Source organism: Theropithecus gelada, chromosome 17 (assembly GCF_003255815.1).
Source record: "Theropithecus gelada isolate Dixy chromosome 17, Tgel_1.0, whole genome shotgun sequence".
Lineage (NCBI taxonomy): Eukaryota > Metazoa > Chordata > Mammalia > Primates > Cercopithecidae > Theropithecus > Theropithecus gelada.
Window position 1 is genome coordinate 36,479,131 of NC_037685.1, and position 21,003 is coordinate 36,500,133.

Here is a 21,003-nt window from a genome sequence, read left to right on the forward strand (position 1 = left end):
TTCTTGCCCCCTGGTTCTTCCCCAAAGCCCTCAGCATGTTCTGCGGCGTAACTTGTGTATTATCTTTATTGCTTATTGTCTGTCTCCCCTAACTAGAAGCTAAGTTCCATGTGGACAGGGCTGTTTGTGAGTTTTATTGTTGATATCCCATGTCCCTGGAACACTGCCTGGCCCAAGGTAGACTTGCAACGTATGTCTGTGGAGTGAATGAAGGGGATAGTGCAGCGGAGGGTATAGGAGGTAGAGGTAGAGAAGGCATCTGTTGGCAGCACTGTCACACATCTGATGGCCTGGACCAGCCTGACAATGCCAGTGGGAAGAGAAGGTGGTGGGGGATGCAGGAGACAGGATGGGTATGTATCTAGAGCTAGGTAACTGAATGTGGGAGAAGCCAGGCTTTGCGATGGATGATGTATCAATTGCGCTCCAGTCCCGTGTGGTCCTGTAAGTGTCACTCTGTTCTAGGGCCAGAGGTCATATGCTTTTTGCTACTCAACTGTCTTTGTGGATCACAGAGGCAACCAGGTAAAACTGGGTAAATAAAATGAACAAACTATTGGTCCTGTAAAAATAGCTCAAAACTGTGTACCCTCCCAATGGACCCCACAAAGTATGAAGGTATGACATGCTCAGGACAGTCACGTGTTTCATACTGGGGTCATCTGAAGGAGGTGGACAGTTCCCCCATCTGACTGTCCCTAGGGAAACTTCCCTCCTCTGGGGCTTTAGTCTTTTTCAGTAAGCAAAGCACTGATATGTGTCTGAAGTATGCATGCAGAACTATTCAGTGATAGGTTTATATATGCATAATCCTTTTGGCTGTCTGAAATCCAGGTGCCTCATTTGCAGATTCTGAAAGCTTGTGATCTCCCTGTAACAGGGCAGTCCCAGAGGCTGTTAGTGGTGCCTTGTCTTGCCCTAATAAACGGAGATATGATGGCAGTGGCCTACTTTGGTTATTCACTTCAATTACTAGTTTGAAGTATTAAAAGTCAACCGTATTTATAAAATATACTCAATCACTTTAATTGGATTTGGAAAACTGTATGATTTATGAAACATTACATGAATCCTTCTGGCTAATATTAGACTTAAATATTACTTATTACTATGCTTTCTTCCCTTCCATTCATGTGTATATGCATTACAGATTTATGTATGTAGAGTTTCTCAAAGATAAGAAGAGTTTGCTTTTCATCTTTGTAGCCACTTGGGCCTAGCACAGTACCAGACATAAGGTAGGAATCAATAATTTGTATTCAGAGAGTGTGGTGGTTCTGGAGCTAGGCTGAGCAGGTTCAAGTCTGGATCTTCCTCTTACTAGCTGTGTCACTTTAGACAAGTTATCTAACCGCTCTGTGCCTTGGTTTTGACATTTGCAAAATGGGCATAAAAATAAGACCTACCCAAAAGGCATATTGTGAACACTAAGGAGATCATTCCTGTAAAGCACTTAGCACCATGCTTGGCACATTGTGAAAATTCGGCAAACATAATTAGTTTGTATAACTATACGAATATGTGGAAGAAGTACAGTGATTAAGGACAGTGGCTTTGGAGTCACACTGTCTGGGTTCAAATCCTGGTTCTACATCTTGCTACTTGCACGTCCTAGCACAAGATCATTCATCTCCTCAGGCCTCAGTTCTCTGTCTGTCAAATAGGGATATGAACAGCACCTCCCTCTCTCAAATGTTTGTCTGAGATTTTGCATGTGAAATACTTAGCGTGGTGTCTAGCATGCATCTAATGAGTATTCAAAAATAATAATAATGGTATTTGACTGCATTCAAAAGCTGTTACCAAGTATTATTACCATATATGTAATAATATATGTTTTAAAAGAAAAAATTAGACTTCATAATAATATATCAATTCAGTTTGTAAATACATTTGACTAGCAGTTTCTGGACGATCCAGAGCTTAAGTATCCAGCCAGCAGTGACAGATGAAGAAGAGCTGGGGTTTGCTGAGGGCAAAGACTTCTTCCACAGTTTACAGGCAGGTCCTGAGAGGAAGAGGAAGTAATGTCATAGCTCACTGTTGGGCTGAATTTGACCAGGAGCGACCCCAGGGTCTGGAGTTAGTTCGGCCCACCAGGCCAAAGAGATGGAAATTTCGATGCTGTGAGCCTGGGTGTGTTGTCTCAAGGTCTCCGCCCTCTCTAGGTACATACTGGAGAAACACGCAGCAGCAGGAATTCTAAGAAAAATGAGCAGGTATCTACTGAGGGTGGACCACAGTGAGAAAAACCCTGGATGGGGACCCTCAGGAAGGGTGAGCGAGCAACAGCTGCACAGCAGCGGACGCAGGACCCCATCCTACAGGCAGCGTTTTCTGGAGGCAAAGGTGAAAGGCAGAGCTTCACTCCAGTAAGGAGCCTGGAGGGAGGCAGGTTCTCAGACCTTGAACTCGGAGGCAAAAAGAGAAACCTGTGGGACCCTACAGCATAAGACGTGGGACACCCGGTGGGTGTTAGGGCTTGAAACAGAGCAGCTGTCTAGCCATCAAAGCTAGTGCCACGAGTCAGCATCAGCTGGTGCAAAGATTCAGTGTCACTTGAGGATTGGTTCTGGGGACTTGGGCCTCACTGGGGGAATGCTGGCCAGGCGGGAGCTCTGGCAATGACCAAGGGCACTAAAGGCTGGGCCTGATGAGAAGGAATAAATAGGCAGGGCGACAGAAGACTCTGGCTGAACAGAGCAGGCCAGTCCCCTGTCCTCCTCCCTACCACTGTCCCTCTGTGTGTGAAAGTGCCAGAGAAGATGACCCCACCCACATCACGGGGGAGACTCTGCTGATGCTCATCTGTCCACCTTTGTAAAAGCAATTCCAAAATGCTGGCCAAATTCACCCATTTTCTTTGGCTTCCCTCCTGCTAGATTGAATGATTTTCTTTCCCCTCCATGCAATTTTAATATCAAGGACAATTTTTATCAAGTCATTCTCTGTAATCAGAATATAAAAATTATCCCAACATTTCTCTTTGAAAATGGATCTTCAGAGACCCAGTAGCCCTTTATGCATTACTAATGAGTTCTTTAGTGAAACATTTTGTCTTTTACTAGAATAAATCTCTTCTATTAAATCTTCCGTGGGAAAAATCGGATCGCATTTAAGCTGACTAGTTTCACTGGTAGAAAATCATTGTACTTGTTAGGGATTTGGGGGTTGTTATACTTTATTTTTGAGCAAATAGGGAGATCTCGTTACCTAAGATCATGAAAAAAATTAGAATATACATTCACAGAAACAATTCTTAGTGTTAGAGGAAACTAGTGTTTTGCTGGTATAACCGCCAGTCTCAAGACAAAATACATTATCTAACATTTCTTAGAGGTGGCTGTGCTCGCTTCCTAAGGCTGCTATAACCAGTATCATACACTGGAGGGCTTAGAGCAACAGAAATTTATATTCTTACAGTTGTGGAGGCCAGAGGTCCAAAATCCAAGGGTCAACAAAGCTATGCTCCCTCTGAAGGTTCTCTGAAAGAGTCTTTTTTTTTTTTTTTTTTTTTTTTTTGAGGCAGAGTCTCACTCTATCACCTAGGCTGGAGTGCAATGGCGTGATCTCAACTCACTGCAACCTCTACTTCCCGGGTTCAAGCGATTCTTCTGCCTCAGCCTCCCGAGTACCTGGGACTACAGGTGTGTGTCACCATGCCTGGCTAATTTTTTGTATTTTTGGTAGAGATGGGGTTTCACCGTGTTAGCCAGGTTGGTCTTGATCTCCTGACCTCGTGATTCACCCACCTCAGCCTCCCAAAGTGCTGGAATTACAGGCATGAGCCACCGTGCCCAGCCTGGAAGGGTCTATTTTAGGCCTCTCTCACAGTTCTGATAGCCTCAGCCATTCCTTGGCTTAAAGATGGCCATCTTCGGCTGGGTGGGGTGGCTCATGCCTATAATCCCAGCATGTTGGGAGGCCGAGGCAGGTGGATCACCTGAGATGAAGAGTTCGAGACCAGCCTGCCCAACATTGTAAAACCCCATCTGTATTAAAGATACAAAAAAATTAGCCGGGCATGGTGGTGGGCTCCTGTAATCCCAGTTACTTGGGAGGCTGAGGCAGGAGAATCGCTTGAACCCAGTAGGCGGAGGTTGCAGTTAGCCGAGATGGCACCACTGCACTCCAGCCTGGGTGACAGGGTAAGACTCTGTCCTAAAAACAAAAACAAAAACAAATACAAAAACAAAAAGCCATCTTTTCCCTGTGTCTCTTTCACATCGTCTTCCCTCTATGCATGGATCTCTGTGACCAAATTTTCTCTGTTTATAAGGACACCAGTCACACTGGATTAAAGTCCATCCTAATGTCCTCTCTCTAACTTGATTACATCTGTCAAGACCCTACCTCTGACTAGGATCCCATGCTGAGATTCTATGGGTTAGGACTTCCACATGCGGGGAGACACAATTCAACACTGTCAACCAGGGCACTCTGGCCTTGTCACGGTATATTTATAATAAGATGGGCTATTCAAAATATTTTACCATAAGTACCTCCCAGGTGGGCAGCAGCCAATCAGAGTGTACCACAGCTAGTCCCGGAAACCCCTGCTGTGTGGGCTTAACTCTTTGATTGCTGAGGTCCAGGAGGAGAAGATGCTGGGACTCTGGAGGAGGGACTGGAGTGGCCAGACAAGCAGGGAAAACACTTGACATTCAACAGGCTTGGGACAGTGTCTGTTTTCTACCATCCACTATCACCTCCCTTGAGTGCATTATCATGCAAGGTCACTCATTCTGTTTTAAAGAAATCTCACATATTGAGCCAAAAATCTGTAACCCCATAGTGTCTCCCATGGACCACTGCAGGCAATGGAGAAGGCATGTGTTTTGGTGAGGGAAGAGCAGAATTCAGCCCTGGTTGACTTTAATAACATGACCTGGAAAGTACCTTAAATCTCTCTGAGCCTCATTTCCTTACCTTTAAATTGGGGTAAGAGAAAACAAGAATATTGTGAAGGTCTAATAAGACGGCGTGTGAGGAATGCTTTTTAAGGTGTGATATAGAAGTTCCATTGTGAGTTTCTTAAAACCAGCTCTGCATAGCGCTGATGGCAGGGAGTCCCAGGCCAGCCGGCTTGGCTGACTGCACAGATCTGCCACTTACTTACTAGCTGTATGCCCATGGGAAGTTATTTCCCCTCTCTGTGCCTCTGTTTTATCCCATAAAATGGGATTATTAACATTACCTCTGCTGAGAGCTTGTAGTGAAGACTAAATGGGTATGATCTCTAAGAAGCACTTAGAAACTGCCTGGTAGATGATATGTACAACATTATATAAGTCTCTGCTATTTTTATCGAGGGCAGGGCCACCGCTTACAGTCCTGTGTGCAATTCCTTCCCAGTTTCTGGCGTAGAGCAGATGCTCCAAAACTGTCAGATGAGTAAAGGAGGAGGCACGCCGCTTCCACCCTCAGGAGGTGCAGGATAAAGCCCACACCTCTTCCCTGTACCTCTGCTCTGCATAGCCTTCCCCAGCCGGTGCATAAATGCCCACGCTATGGTGCAAGCTGCCATGCCCTCCATCTTCCCAGGCTGTTTTTTCTGAAAAAAATGCAGCTTCCCTCCGCTGCAGTCCAGGACTGCAATGCGGGTCTTCCTGAGACACCAAGTACAGAAAGTCACTGACTTATAATGGTTCAGTTTATAATTTTTGACTTTAGAACGGTTCAAAAGCAATATACATTCAGCACACTCCTGGACTCATGATGGGGTTACACTGGAAAAACTCACTGTAAATTGAATATGTCATAAGTTGAAAATGCATTTTCAACATACACTATTTTCCATTAACCATGGGTTTATTGGGACGTGAGTCCATGGTAAGGCAAGAAGCATCTGAAATCCAAACCAGCCTAAGAGGAATGTTCTTTTCCTGTGTTGCTGAAAATGAAGGAACTCTTAATAGGATACTCTATTTTCCCATCTTCTTCCAGTGTTTCTTTACCTAGTCTTCCTTCCCCTCCAGCCCACCCCTTCCCTATTCCTCTATTCATAGGCACACAACCCTTCTCCCACTTCTTCCTGGAAGCATTCCCAACTCCAACACCAGCAACCAGGGCACTCTGGCTTTGTCATAGTGTATTTATAATAAGATGTGTTATTCAAAATATTTTACCATAAGTACCTCCCTGGTGGGCAGCAGCCAATCAACGTGCACCACAGCTAGTCTCAGAAACCCCCTGCTGTGTAGGCTTAACCCTTTGATTGCTGGGGTCCAGGAGGGGAAGATGCTGGGACTCTGGAGGAGGAGGCACTGGAGTGGCCAGAGAAGCAGGGTAAACACTTGACACTAAACAGGCTTGGGACAGTGTCTGTTTTCTACCTGGGATGGAAGTCATTTCCAGTATTTAAGTAAAATGGCACAGCTGTGCAGGGGCACACCCACCAAATGTCGGCCTTTAATGCACATGTCCAAATTCCAGGCAGCCCTCTGTGGGGGTAGGTGATTCACCATACAGTATTGCAATCAGTTTGAAAAAGGCTATAATAGAAGATGCGTAATAAGGTTTTGTATCTTTGGATACATTTTGCTTATTGTAAAAATTGACCAGCTTCTGGAATTGCTAAGGACTGATAATAAAAATAGAACCCAATATTTACTAAACGTTCAGTTGGCCCTCCGTATTCATGGATTCAACCAACTATGGATTGAAAATACTTGTTAAAAATTGTGCCTGTACTGAACACTGTCAGACTTTTGTCTTGTCATTATTCCCTAAACAGTAGAGTATAACAGCTATTTACACTAGCATTCACTTTGTATTAGGTGTTATAAGTAATCTAGAGATGATTTAAAGTATATAGGAAGATGTGTGTAGGTTATATGCAAATACTAGGCCATTGTATATCAGGGACCTGAGCATCCTGAATTTTGGTATCTGTGGGAGGTCCTGGAACCAGTTCCGCATGGAAACTGTGGGATACAGATGTCATGGGATGGTGTTTATAAGGCTTCAGGAATTAAACCCCCATAGAGTGGTTGTCAGTTACTCTGGTTTGTTTTAATTCTCCAAATCGCTAACTCTAAGTTTTAAAAAGACTTTTGTGGGTACAGAGTAGGTGTATATATTTATGGGGTGCATGAGATGTTTGGATACAGGCGTGCAATGTGAAATAAGCACATCATGGAGAATGGGATATCCCTCCTCTCAAGCATTTATCCTTTGAGTTACAAACTATCCAATTATGTTCTTTAAGTTATTTAAAAACATACAATTAAGTTATTGTTGGCTATAGTCACCTATCATGCTGTCAAATGGTAGGTCTTATTCATTCTTTCTATTTTTCGTGTACCCATTAACCATCCCCACCTCCCCGCTACAAATGGCCAACTCTAACTTCCACCTTCCTCCCCACTCTCAACTAGATAATCTGATAAATATCTTAGCTTACATGTTAAATGTCCCATCCTCTGGAGTCATCCCTGACCTCTAAACTAGGGAGAGCTCCCTGCAATGCATTCACACAGGCTATCATGGCATTGATCACTCTATTTTAATTGTTATTTTAATATCACAGGGCTTGGCACATGGAAGGGGTTCAATACATCTATGTTGAAGGAGGGAAGGAAGATCACTGGATAACATGCACCTATTGTATGAGGTTCCCTGTACTGTTGGGGTTTGAGGAGAAGTTCAGGAAGTAGACAGAAAAGGCCTGCTCTCCCCGACAGGAGAAATTCCAAGGCTGAGATATCAATGTTTCTGTTCACCCATGGGGCTGCAGACATTAATGAATGTGGTATCAAAAAATCTAGACTCTATGAAGTCAAACAGCCACTAGACTGGTATATTTGTCAGGGTTCTCTGAAAAACAGAACTAATAGAATAGATGTATAGATGAAGGGGAGTTTTTTGGGAGAATCGACTCACACGATCACAAGGAGTCCTGCACTAAGCCGTCTACCAGCTGAGGAGCCAGGGAGCCAGTCCGAGTCCCAAAACCTCAAAAGTAGGGAAACCATCAGTGCAGCCTTCAGTCTGTGGCCAAAGGCCCGAGAGCCCCTGGCAAACCACTGGTGTAAGTCCAAGAGTCCAAAAGCCAAAGAACTTGGAGTCTGATGTTCGAGGGCAGGAAGCATCCAGCACGAGAGAGAGATGAAGGACAGAGACTCAGCAAGTCATTCATTCCACATCCTTCTGCCTGCTTTGTTCTAGCCTTGCTGGCAGCCGATTAGATGGTGCCCACCCAGACTGAGGATGGGTCTGCCTCTCCCAGTCCATTGACTCAAATGTTAATGTTTGGCAACACCCTCCCAGACACACCTAGGAGCAATACTTTGCATCCTTCAATCCAATCAAGTTGACACTCACTATTAACATCATAACTGGTTTCATGTTAGGTTGATATATGATCATGGTCCACACTAACCAGCCTACCGCCATGACTCAGAAGACATTTATATTCTCATTAAATAAAATAATTTCCAAATGAAGCATCTGGTGCCCGGAAGTTTGTTTACCTGAATCTCTCGAGAACTGATGGACTATTTTTAGTCTCACTGATTTCTCTTAACTGGCACATTTTCAGTTAACAAATAAAATTAAGAGAATTAACAATCCTTATTGGTAAGAGGGGTTACTCCCTTCATCAAGCCAACAAACAGCTCTCCCCATCACAAGACACAAGTTGTGTGGGAAATTGCAACCCAGTTTGGTTTGTCCAACCAACCAAAATGCATTTAAAACTTTTTTAAAGACCAGGTGCAGTGGCTCACGCCTGTAATCCCAGCACTTTGGGAGGGCAAGGTGGGAGGATTGCTTGAATCCAGGAGTTCGAGACCAGCCTGGGCAACACAGTGCGAACCAGACTCTACAAAAATTTAAAAATAAGCCTGGTGTGGTGGCATGCACCTGTAGTCCCAGCTACTTGGGAGGCTGATGATGTGGGAGAATTGCTTGAGCCCGGGAGGTCGAAACTGCAGTGAGCCATGATTATGCCACTGCACTCCAGCCTGGGTGACAGAGTGAGATCCTGTTTCAAAAATGAAACTAAAAAAATTTTAAAAGGCTTAAACATGCTATGAATGGCAAACTACAAACAATTCACCTACTTTGCCTTTCTTCCTCATTTACTAGTTTTTATATGCTTTATTTATTTAAAATAGTCACAAAATTAATGTCAGGGGCCTGTGCCAGTGGTGCTTGAAAGAAGAGGGCAGTTGCATTGGCATAATAAGGAATGAGTCACAAATCTATTCCCAAAGCACCTGTGATGGCCTGGAGGTTTTTCCCAGCCCTCAGGTGATAACAAGCTATCCTAAACGCAAATCTAGAGATGAGAACACTCAGATTTGCAACTCCCTTGAAGAAAGGTAAAAGCACTATCACTAGAGAAGAGCTCTGCCCCATAGTCCAGATGATGCAGTGGAATGATGCTTTACATCTATTTGTATGGGTTTTTGGAAAGAAAATGCAAACTGACTTGGTCTACTTACCTGTGTAACTTTGTTCCCACTTTTCTTTATCCTCTCCTAAACCCGTAGCTGTGCAATTGGTGGTGGTGGGTAAAATTGGAGGTGGTAGTGACTGTCTACCACTATTTGTGTTTTTCCCTCATTTATCCACCAGGCTATACTGCCAAATATTCCTTATATCATCCTAGGCATTTCTTCCATATAATGGAAGCACCAGAGAAAAAATGTAAATACACCATTTGTATCTGTCATTAATAAGTACAAAATGCTGTGCTAGTCACCAATTATTGCATATCTAGACTGTAAAAGATAAATTGTAATATATGTTGAACCAAATAATAAACAGAAAGAGCTTAGTGGAGGCTTATGCATAATCTTGATGATATTGGCAATTATCCATGTTGATAAGACATTCTGGTTATCATTTGTTTATAATGATCCCCTGAATCTAAAGTTTCTTTCTAATTCTGAAGCCCTTATGTGCTTGTATTTTATTTGCTGTATTAGGTAGTTGGAACTAATAATACAAGAAGCTCATGTGCTTCAATTAGTTTATTTAAATTCAAAAGAAGCCCAAAAGCCTAATCTGTCACTTGCCTTACAGTAGAGCTATTTCAGTCTCATAGTTAATGTTGTAAATTAAGCTTTGATGTAAATAACCATTTTATTCCCCTACACTTTTACTTGCCCATATCCTTCTGGAAATGTACTGGGAGGAAGAAGAGGAGGTTCAGGCCAAATGTTAGACTCGGCCTTGGCCTGTGTGACTGAGACCTGTATAAATGATGGACTGATAAAAATCAGCTCACCCACTCAAACCACAGCCTTTATTGCTTCCCAGCTTTCAAAGATCTTGAGAGGTTTTCAAACTATAGGGAAACTGAGGCTGGCACCATCTGATACACCCAGTCAGCTTAGTCACTTAGTAAATATCTGCTGAACAACTTACGCGGCACAAGGACGAAAACAGAGGTCTGTTTGATCAAATTTTTCACTTCCAATTTGTGTACACTGTGGGTACTGAATAAATCTTCCTAGATTTAATTGATTTTGACTTAATTCACCACTTTCTGCTGAATCTCCTCAAGCCTCATCACGTAGACATCTGATAATTCTCAGAACACACCTGGACCGTTGCCAACATATGTCCCTGGTGTCACTTTTTACTGTAACTGTTGGTTCATGTGGCTTTCCCCTTTTACAGATTAGGAGCATTCAAGGGGAAAATAGATCTGGAAAAAATATGGATAACAATTTATGTTTCTTCCTGAGCAACTCCTGTTCTAACAACTGTCAGAAGGAGTTGAGATATGGGAATAGGATCACTCCTATTTGACAGATGAGAAAATTGAGGCACAGACTATCACGCGTTATTTGTAAAAGTTCATCTAACCATTTTGGAATGAAGCCACAGCCAGAATTCTGGGATTTTCCAACCATAATACATAGCTGCTTTAAACTCAAGATAAGTCATGCCATGTTGATTAGCCCTGGCAAGTTTCAGCAGGGGAGATACCAAAGAAAAACAGTTCTGAGACTGTTTGAAGAGATAAATGACCAAAGTCGGCACAGACAGAGTGAGAATAGCAAAGGGTTAAAGAGCTTGGAAACAGGCCAGACAGGAGCACAGTGATAAGGAAATGGAGCAAGTATTAGAGAAGTTGTTTTCAATACCATGTATTTTTACCTACTATGAAAAGAAAGTGTCAATAATAATAGTGATGACAATGATGATGGTGATGATGATGATCAAGCTTAGGGAGTGCCTATTATGTGCCAGGAACTGTTAAAACACTTTATATGCATTAACTGTTAATCCTTATTGAATGTCTATGAGGTATAAACTATTCTTAGCCCCATTTCACAGATATGGCTACTGGAAGCCACAAAGTCCCACTTGCCCAAGGTGCCCAAGACCAGCAGCGCTGCATTTTAAATCCAGTTAGTCCGGTTCTGAGACTGTTCCCTTAACCCTTTTTTTTTTTTTTTTTTTTTTTTTTTTCACGCTGCTTCTCCGGGAGAGGTTGCAAGACAGAACAGGCTTCTGAAATGTAACTCCAGAGCAAGAGCCTTTGTCTTGACCTCAGGATTTCACCAAGCTGGCCTCAGCCATGTGGAATGAGAGGAATTTCAGAGGCTCTTCCATGATTTTCCGTGGCCAGCTTTGGGGTCTAAAGCAGGCTCCAGGACTCAAAGTGTCCCTGAAGGCTGCATCTAAAGCACTTACTATCTGCCCTTAAACCTTAGGGCCAGCATTGCCATTCCGCAGCCTGGCCTGCTTGCTTGAAAATATCATCATGCACCTACAGCAGCAAGCGCTGCCGAGGTGGCACTGGAAGAGGCAAAATTCAGAAAATCAGGTTGGGATTCCAGCCCTTCGCTAGAATCATTTTCCCCAAAAAACGTTTTGTTGGAGTCTGCCGGTCGATGACTCAGCCCGTGTAAAGACACAGTTCAAATTATTCCAATGGAACACAAATGGCTGAGGACTGTTAACTGAACTGTAGATCATAGAAATCCATTGCTTTTCCCATGAAAAACTAATGGGATGCCGTTGTCTGACAGCTATTCCTTTGGGCAAAAACTATGGTTAATGGGAGATTCTTTAATAGTCTTCTAATTAATGTTTTCTTTTTTGTGCCCATATTTTAATTGATTTTTTTTCAATTAGGAGCATACTAGAAAAAGATTCCAAAAATTACTTGTTTTAAAATAAGCCATTAGAAAATCTCATCCTTCAATTATGCTTTTTCTTTCTCACAGCAACCTGATTCTGATGTCTTTTCTTAGCCAAAGTTGCATTTATTCTATCCCACGCCATGTAATTTAATGGCCATGTAATTCCAATAGCGCCAATCTGTTGTTCTGTCAAGTACATATTACAATTATTTAGCATCTTCCTTTCTCCTGTCAAGAATCAACATGAGTATTCTGTATTAGAATCTTTCATGGTTGCTGATTTTAATAAATTTAATTCAGCTTGAAGTTCAGACTCGATTCTAGCCATCATCCCTAAATATTCCTGGAGTACAGATTATTCTTGGAAGTAGAAACTGCACAAATCTGTCGACTCCATCAGAATTCGGTTACTGTTTTTAAAGAAGTGGTCTCCAAACAATATAAACTATAATAAAATTAGAAATATGAAATATAATAATCAGGGTGTGACTTAAATGTAGCATAAATCTGATCTGGTTATTCTCCTGCTTAACAACTTTCAGCAGCAGGAAGTTCATACCCCTTAGCTGGTCTCCCATTGTCTGGCTTCTGCCTCCTACTTCCTGCCTCACCTCTTCTCACTCCCCATACTCCTCCCCACACCCCTTCCCTGCGCTGGCCTTAGCTGCCTGCCTGCCCCAAGATGGGACATTCTCCTGGCACACGCTCCTCCTCTAAAGAACATTCAACACCCACAACACACACACGCACCACACACTAGACACACACCATACACACAATACACATACAACATGCACACACACCCCATGCACACATACAACACATGTACCATATATATAACACACACAGCACACACACAACACAAACAAATACAGCAGACAATACACACACAATACACATACTATACACACACAATACACATACAACATATGTACACACCCCATGCACACATACAACACATGTACCATATATATAACACACACATATAGCACACACACAACACAAACACACACAACAGACAATACACACACATAATACACACAATACACATAAAACATACGTACACACCCCATGCACACATACAACACACGTACCATATATATAACACACACATACACATATAGCATGCACACAACGCAAACACAACACACACACAAATACACATACATGCAGCACACATACAACATATACAACACACACAACACACACACGCACCACACACCTTGTTCACACGCAGTATACCTACCGCATACACACACAGAGAACACACATCCACACACAACACACATGCAGCATGAACACATACCCCATACACACATACAACACATACAGCACACACAACAGAAACACACAATACATACAATACATACAATACCTACAACATACATGCATACACATGCAAAACACACACACACACACACACACATTTTGACCACCACTCACTCCCTTGCCAAGTTCCTACTCATTTTTCAGGTCTCAGTTTAAATGTCACTTCTCCAGAGATCTCCTCTGACCCCTGGTCTCAATTCTGACCCTCTCCCACTATTTCTTCTCAGCATTCTTCTCCAGAATACATATCACAACTTGTAACTAGATATGTTTTGTTAACCTCTGGCTTCCCCACAAGACTGCAAGCTTCATGAAGGGAGACACCATGTCTTGATTTTCCTCACCTTTGTTTAACTAGCACTAAGCATAATGCCTGGCACATAGTAGAATCTCAAGAAATATTTGTGAATGAAAGAATGAATGAGACCTTAGCCTGGAAGTATATGACCACCTGCTGGTTCCATACCTGGCATGTCCCACCCATACCTGGCATGTCCCACGTGGGATGAGCAAAGGCCCTGAGGGCTTATGTGACCCATGAGCTTGTCCCTGGTGTGAACCCACCTGACTGGCCCTAGCTGAGGCTTCTAACTCCCAGTTCCTGGAAGGCTCTTCACAAGCACTCGCAATGATGCTCTCCATCTCCATCTCCACCCCACAGAAGCTGCACCAGTCCCTGGCACTAGGCACTGGACTTCCTTCCCTTCTCTCTCCAGAAATAGTGTGTTACCAAGAACTAAAAGGGAGGAAGAGTTAAAACAAAACAAAGCAAAAAACAAATCCTAGCTGCCACAAGGAAGATTTTTCCCAGACATTTTTGTCTTTATTTCTTGGACTAAAATCAGGAGACACTATTTTTGACACCTCTGTTTTGTTTCACAATGATACACAAAGACGCTTTACGCTTCTGCACACTGCCCTGTACCATTCAGCTATGACAAGCTGCTTTGATAACCAACAGCTTTTGTACACTGATGCATATCCTGGCAAATTTATGCCTTAGCAAAAACTTCCTTACAAATTGTTCACTGTGTCAAATAGCTTGTTTTATTTTGACAGTAGCTTTTCCATTAGGATTTTACAATCCTATAGGATCCCTTACTAAAATTCTGTTACCTAGAGTCTCCCTGGGTTTGAATTAGTGTGCCTCAGACATCCATGGTACGTAATTCTTCAAACTGTTAATACTAGATTGTACTAGGGTTCAGAGCTGTCTCTTAAAATGTGGACACACAAATACCCTGTAGAATTGAAAATAATTTTAAACATAAAATATTTGAATAAGTACAATTAAGTAACTTTTAACATGTTTGGTGTGAAAGTTTATTCTGTGGAAGAATGAAAGAGCCAGTCAAAATACTACTAAATGTATGATTCTGTACTCACTAAAAATGAAATATCATATGGAAACATTTCTCTTTCTTTTGATAATAACATTTACTCAGTGCTTACTATGTGCTAGGCATTTTTCTAAGCCTTATGTATGTGTTAACTCATTTAATCACACAACAGCCCTGAGAAGAAGATACAATAATTATTTCATTGAACAGATGAAGAAAAAAGTCAAGTAATTGCTCAAAGTCATGCAGCTAAGGAAAGGTTGAGCCAAGTTATGAGACCAGAACCTGTGAGCTTGATTACTCCTCCATCCTCCTACCAACAGATAGGTCCATGCAAATAATTGTTTCCCATTACCAAATCCATATATATATGTATATACATATATATGTGGACAAGATATACATATATATCTTATTTAAAATTTTGTTATGCATCCTATTATTATACAAAAGATCATGGTAAATTTTTATCCTCCCTGGATTTTAACTATTGCTAATGAATAGCTTGGCAGTGCGATGTAATTGAGTCAGGTAGGTCTGGATTTAAAATCTAGTTCTACCACTTACCAGTTATATGGCCTTGGGAAAGTTCCTTAATCTTCTGAGTCCATCTGCTATTTTGTAAAATAGGGATCATTATTGCAGTTACAAGGAGAAAATGAGATAACCATATATAAATTGCTTGGCATGTAGGTGATCAATGACACTCTTTACTCCAAGTATGTAAGTAAGGACACTAGGAAATTACAGCAATTGTCACAAAAAAGATTTCATTGATAAATTACTAATTCAATGTTGTAAAATACTTTCTATTAGCTGAAAAATAGCTTAATATGGTTCCCTACAAGTCCCAGTTTTATCAAGAGATAAGAGCATTTATAAGAAAATTGTATTTTTCCAGCCAAATTGAAAGTGTATGTGCAGCCACAGAGCATTACATTAAAAAACTAGTGATCAAATTGACAATTATATGAGTGAACACAATATAATGGCCATACTGGTAGAAATGTGGACATTTCATTAATTCCGTCTTCATTTTCTGGAATTCTGCTTTCCCAAGTCTCTCCATTAGACCCGTCTGTGCACCTTGAATATGTGAGCCTTTCTGGGTGTCAGCTTCCAAGAGCAGTGTTTGTGGCTAAAGAGAGTTTGGAATGAGGTTAGAGAAGCCTGGGGTGGCTTATCCTCTGAACAAGAAATGCATTCTCTGTAACCCTCCTCCACCCCCGCTGATGGGCTGTGCTATGTTTTGATCCTCATGGACACCTCACATTACAAAAGATAGAATTGTATTTGGCCACCTGATATAAAGGCAGCCAATTCAAAGACTTGGTGCAAGTGAACTTTGTAGGAGCTGGCTCAATCTGAATGCTTTCTTGGAGATTTGATTTTTTTTTTTTTTAATTGAGAAAGAGTCTCACTTTGTCTCCCAGGTTGGAGTGCGGTGGCACGATCTCGGCTCACTGCAAACTCCGCCTCCCGGGTTCACGCCATTCTCCTGCCTCAGCCTCCCAGTAGCTGGGACTACAGGCGCCCGCCACCACGCCAAACAAAGAGACAAGCAGTTGTCAAAGGCAGGAAGAAAAGGAAGTAAAGTAAGAGATGCCTGAAGCAAGTTGACAGGGCTGGAGGGACCCTGGCAAGTCACAAAGCAAAGAGATTTAGGATTAAAAATTTTTAAAAGATTCGATTTGCAAAAGAAGCAGATGAAGAGAGAAAAGAGAAATTCCTATACTGCTTTGATTTAGATTAATGTCCACTTCACCTCTATCTTTACAATAAACTTTCCAATACATTCCCTACAATGTCCATGTATACATAGGAAGCTGAATGAAACATCAACAATATGAACTTGAGACTAAGGAGATATGTTGGCATTACCCATAGTTATAGACTCTTATTAGCAGCAAACAAGGACCTATTCCTTCTGGTGTCCTTGGCACCTGCCTGGTTATCCTCCCCAAAGAGGGTGATGCAACTATTAATGCTGCTAACAGTAGATCCTCAGGACAGCATTTGTTGATTAGCACAGACACCCGGGACTGAACACAGGACCCATGTCTGCCCTTCTCCATGGTGGTGGGGGGAGATTCAAACTCCAGAGAGGAAGTCTGAGCTGCCAAAAGTGTGGATGAAATTAGTGGGAAACAGAGTGAGAACTCCAGATGTTTAGAATTAGGATGACTATAAACAAATTCATTTCCCCAGATCCCCCAAGCTTGCTTTTTAAAATTATTTTTATATCTGGTAAACAAATCAATACTCTCTTTTCTTGGCTGCAAATGGACTAATTCTTTAGGGAAGTATGATAAACTGGTTCACAGTTTGCTCTTCTTTCTCCAGAAATTGTACAATTCACACATCAATGTAATTCTTTCAATTGGTAGTTTTGAAAACTTGGGGATTAAGTGTAAACACCGCCATATGCAATTACCCTTCCAGACTGGTTTTATGTACCCTGTCACCTAATTATTATTTTCCTTTGTTTTGCCAGCTTTGGCATCCAAATATTACTTTAGCCATAAACACTCTTCACTATGTCACATCATGACATCAGATTTCATACTCCTGTCATGGGAGGAAGTCCTGTCATGAGGGCAAGGCAGGGATATAGAGTGACAGCTTTTGTGTAGCAAAGTAATCACTTGCAGATGATTATCTGAGTTCAAGCCTGAGAATTTCATCTATGTGTATATCACCAAGAAATGTCCACCCCTGCACTACTATTGCCTCTTCATCAATAAGCTGAAAGAAAGAATGTCTTCAGCTAATCTGGAACACACATTTAAAATTCTTATTACTCTCTACTCCACAAATTTATTACATAATTCTTCCTATTTGGACTTCACTCTAGCATGTACAAACAAGCGTATAGCAAGTTCAAGGACTCCTTCTGATAGCCCACAATAGATACGCCCTTCTGATTACCTTCCGTACTGTGTAGGGGAGGAACCTTTCCTTTCTTTCAGCAGTCACACTTCTTTGGAATCTTTTGTCAGGGTTTAGAATCTGAAAGAAAAAGAAAAAGAAAGAGGGGTTGGTGGAGGAGAGAGAGAGAGAGAGAAAGAAAAGAAAAGAAAGAGGGAGAGAGAGAGAAAGAAGGAAGGAAGGGAGGAAGGATGGAAGGGAGGAAGGACGGAAGGAAGGAAGGAAAGAGGGAGGGAAGGAGGAAGAAAGGAAGGAAAGAGGGAGGGAAGGAGGAAGGAAGGAAGGAAGGAACGAAGGAACGAAGGATCCAAGGGAAGCTTCTCTACTTAACAGACTTAAGAGGTTCAAGCAACCTTGATAATCATGTAATGTTTGATTCACTTTTACCCAACAAACACATGAACATGCACACACACACACACACACACACACACACACACGATCCTTGATTTTGTATATAAGACGTGATTGTTCAATGGTTGACTTTGGAGTTGCAAGCTACTTACAATAGTCCTAAAACCAAAACTTGTTTTTACAGGGCCGTTGTTCGAGAGAGAACTGCAAGTATCTTCACCCTCCAACACACTTAAAAACTCAACTAGAAATTAATGGAAGGAACAATTTGATTCAGCAAAAAACTGCAGCAGCAATGCTTGCCCAGCAGATGCAATTTATGTTTCCAGGAACACCACTTCATCCAGTGGTGAGTACATCTTATACAGTGATGAGTTGGATGGTTACAGTGTTGGTGTGGATGATGCCACATTGACCTAGGGTGGCCTCTCTCCACTTTGTCGCTTTGGCTACAATTAAAGCCAAATAGCTTTAAAGCTCAACAGATGAAGGAAAATAGGCTTTTAAAAAATTAATAGAAAAATACTTGTGGAAATAAGAGGCAAAGACAATTTCTAATCAATATCTGGGAAATCTGTATCACTCCAACTCTTTTCAACAGTAACTCTATATCTCAGCCATCTTAGAACGGAAATAGTTTTAACAGGTTCATTTACAGTGTGAATTAGTAATTTAGGTATCAGTGAGTTTGAAATGCCTAAAATATTTTGAGCCACGTAGTTCTATGGCACCATTTAAAGGATGAGGAAAGTGAGAAACCAGAGAAGTTCAATGATTTTCCCCAATGTCATGCAGCTAATAAGTCTTGGAGCTGGGACTTAGACATGTTAGCAGAGCACTTTCTGCAGTCTGTTCCAAGAAGATCCTAGTAACATCCCTCAAAGAAGGATGTCAAAGGTAGCACCACCAAGGAAGACCCTACCTGAGTCACCTAGGTCTCAACCCGCCTTTCAGAGGCCTGCAAAAGGTGTGACAGCTCTGACTATTGTCACAAGATCAAATGCCAGAGGGACTTAGCATATGAATATGTATTGCACAATATTTTTTCCCTGATTTCACCCTGTCTGAAAGTACTTCCTTAAAGGTCTGGAAATCGTTTTAGGAATGATACCCTTGGGGAAAAGGAGTGCGTTTAATTTTAGTTGGTTTCATTTACACTTGTGAATTATTTGTCAGAAACAAGCTAACTTTTTTTTAAAAAAAGAAAGACAGTGAGGAAATGTGTTTGTTTTTAAAAAGTATGTACACAAAAGGCTTTTGTATAAAAATCAGTCTTTATTATAGAAAAATTCTGCATGATCGAAACCTGCTAAATTAGGAGGGACGGCTACCAGCAAATTCAATGTTCTTGTTGTGTTCCCTGTGAGATGGGGTGTGGAGGGCAGGGCCTGCACAAACAAGGGTAGAGAATTCCGGCAGGTCGTCAGCCATTCTGCTTGTCTCCAGGTTTCCGTACAGAGTAGCCAGGAACCAGCTCTGCCCAGAGTGAAAGAAATGCCAGGTGCAGAGGGCTCCAAGATAAATAAGATACAGTCTTTTGGGGATAGACAGACACAAGAAAAGGGCCAAGTAAGATTCAAGCCCAGGAAATGACGAGACTGGACAAGGAAAGCCTGCCTGGAGGAAGTCTCAAATAAGCCTCTCGTAAAGGGTGAGTAAGAATTCACCCAGATTAAGGACTAGATGCAGATAGAGTTCTGAACATATTTAATCCCCAAAATAGGCATTTAAGTGGTTCTGTTTAAACTACACACATGTATAATTTATGGTTCTCTCTTTATTGATACACACATATAAACTATTTTATTAAATTACCTAAATGCTAAAATAATTTAGTTATACATATTAAATAATGTCTACAGCAATAAATTTAGAGCCAGCAAGGTCAACATAATAATGCCACATTATGTGTCTCACTTATTTGACTCATACACATCCTATTTAGAATTCATAAGGCTGACCCTGGCACTCACTCGTGGCAGTGTTAACAAGAGAATCCCATCCCTGCTGTTAACTATTAGTTGAACTTTTTTTGAAAGTTATGTTTATTATTGCCTCAAATATTAATTAGAAGTTCATCATCACCATTTCCCTCTGAAAAAGGAATATTACACTTAAATATTTTAATAGAGGTTTTTAAATCACTGGAAGTATTAGAATAAAAACTGTGACATTTAAAAATTATCAACTCCACAAACAAATTAATTCAGTCTCAGAAATGAATTAGTGACCTAGTAGAGGATAGGTGGCTGAATAATGGCTCTCAGAGGTACCTGGAACCTATAAATGTCACCTTATATGGAATCAGGGGCTTGGCAGATGGGATTAAGAATCTTGAGATGGGGAGAATCTCCTGGATTGAATGCAATTACAAGCATCCTTATAAGAGACACTTATATAAGAGAGAGGGAGCGTTAGCTCCGACAGAAGAAGAGCAAGGCAATGTGACCACAGAGGCAGATTGGAGTGATGTGGCCACAAGCAGAGGAACGCCATGAACCACCAGAAGATGGAAGAGTCAAGAAATGGATTCTCCCCTAGAGCCTCTGGAGGGAGCGCAGGTCCTGCCAACACCTGGATTTTGGCCCAGTGAAACCAACTTAGAACTTCTGGTCTCCAGGACTGTAAAGGGATAAATGTGTGTTGTTCTAAGCCAATGGGTTTATAGTAATTTGAAGCTGTTTACAGCAGTTACCAGAAAATAATAGATGCAAAAACTGCATAAGACAAGTCAATTGATAAAGATAGTCTCAAGTATCATTCCATTTTAGGTCTCACGAACGAAGCTTCTTTACAGCACTGTGGATATTTCTTCCATTCCCTCCTTCTTCTGTCCACTCCTGAACCCATTCCCCTGCAATCTCTCACCAGTGTCCTCCATATTACCAAACCAATGGTCACTTTTTGCCTTATTGTTGCTATGGTCTGAATGTTTGTGTCCCACC

The 21,003-nt window shown here is 41.6% G+C and overlaps 1 protein-coding gene across 5 annotated transcripts in view; it reads left to right on the forward strand.

Annotated features, from left to right (window-relative positions):
• MBNL2 (muscleblind like splicing regulator 2) overlaps positions 1 to 21,003 on the forward strand; it is a 171,332-nt gene that overhangs the window by 91,964 nt on the left and 58,365 nt on the right. For all 5 annotated transcript variants that reach the window (XM_025364029.1, XM_025364026.1, XM_025364027.1 and 2 more), the window contains exon 3: positions 18,243 to 18,407. In XM_025364029.1, coding sequence (XP_025219814.1) covers positions 18,243 to 18,407 — 165 coding nt within the window. The remainder of the gene's footprint in view (positions 1 to 18,242; positions 18,408 to 21,003) is intronic.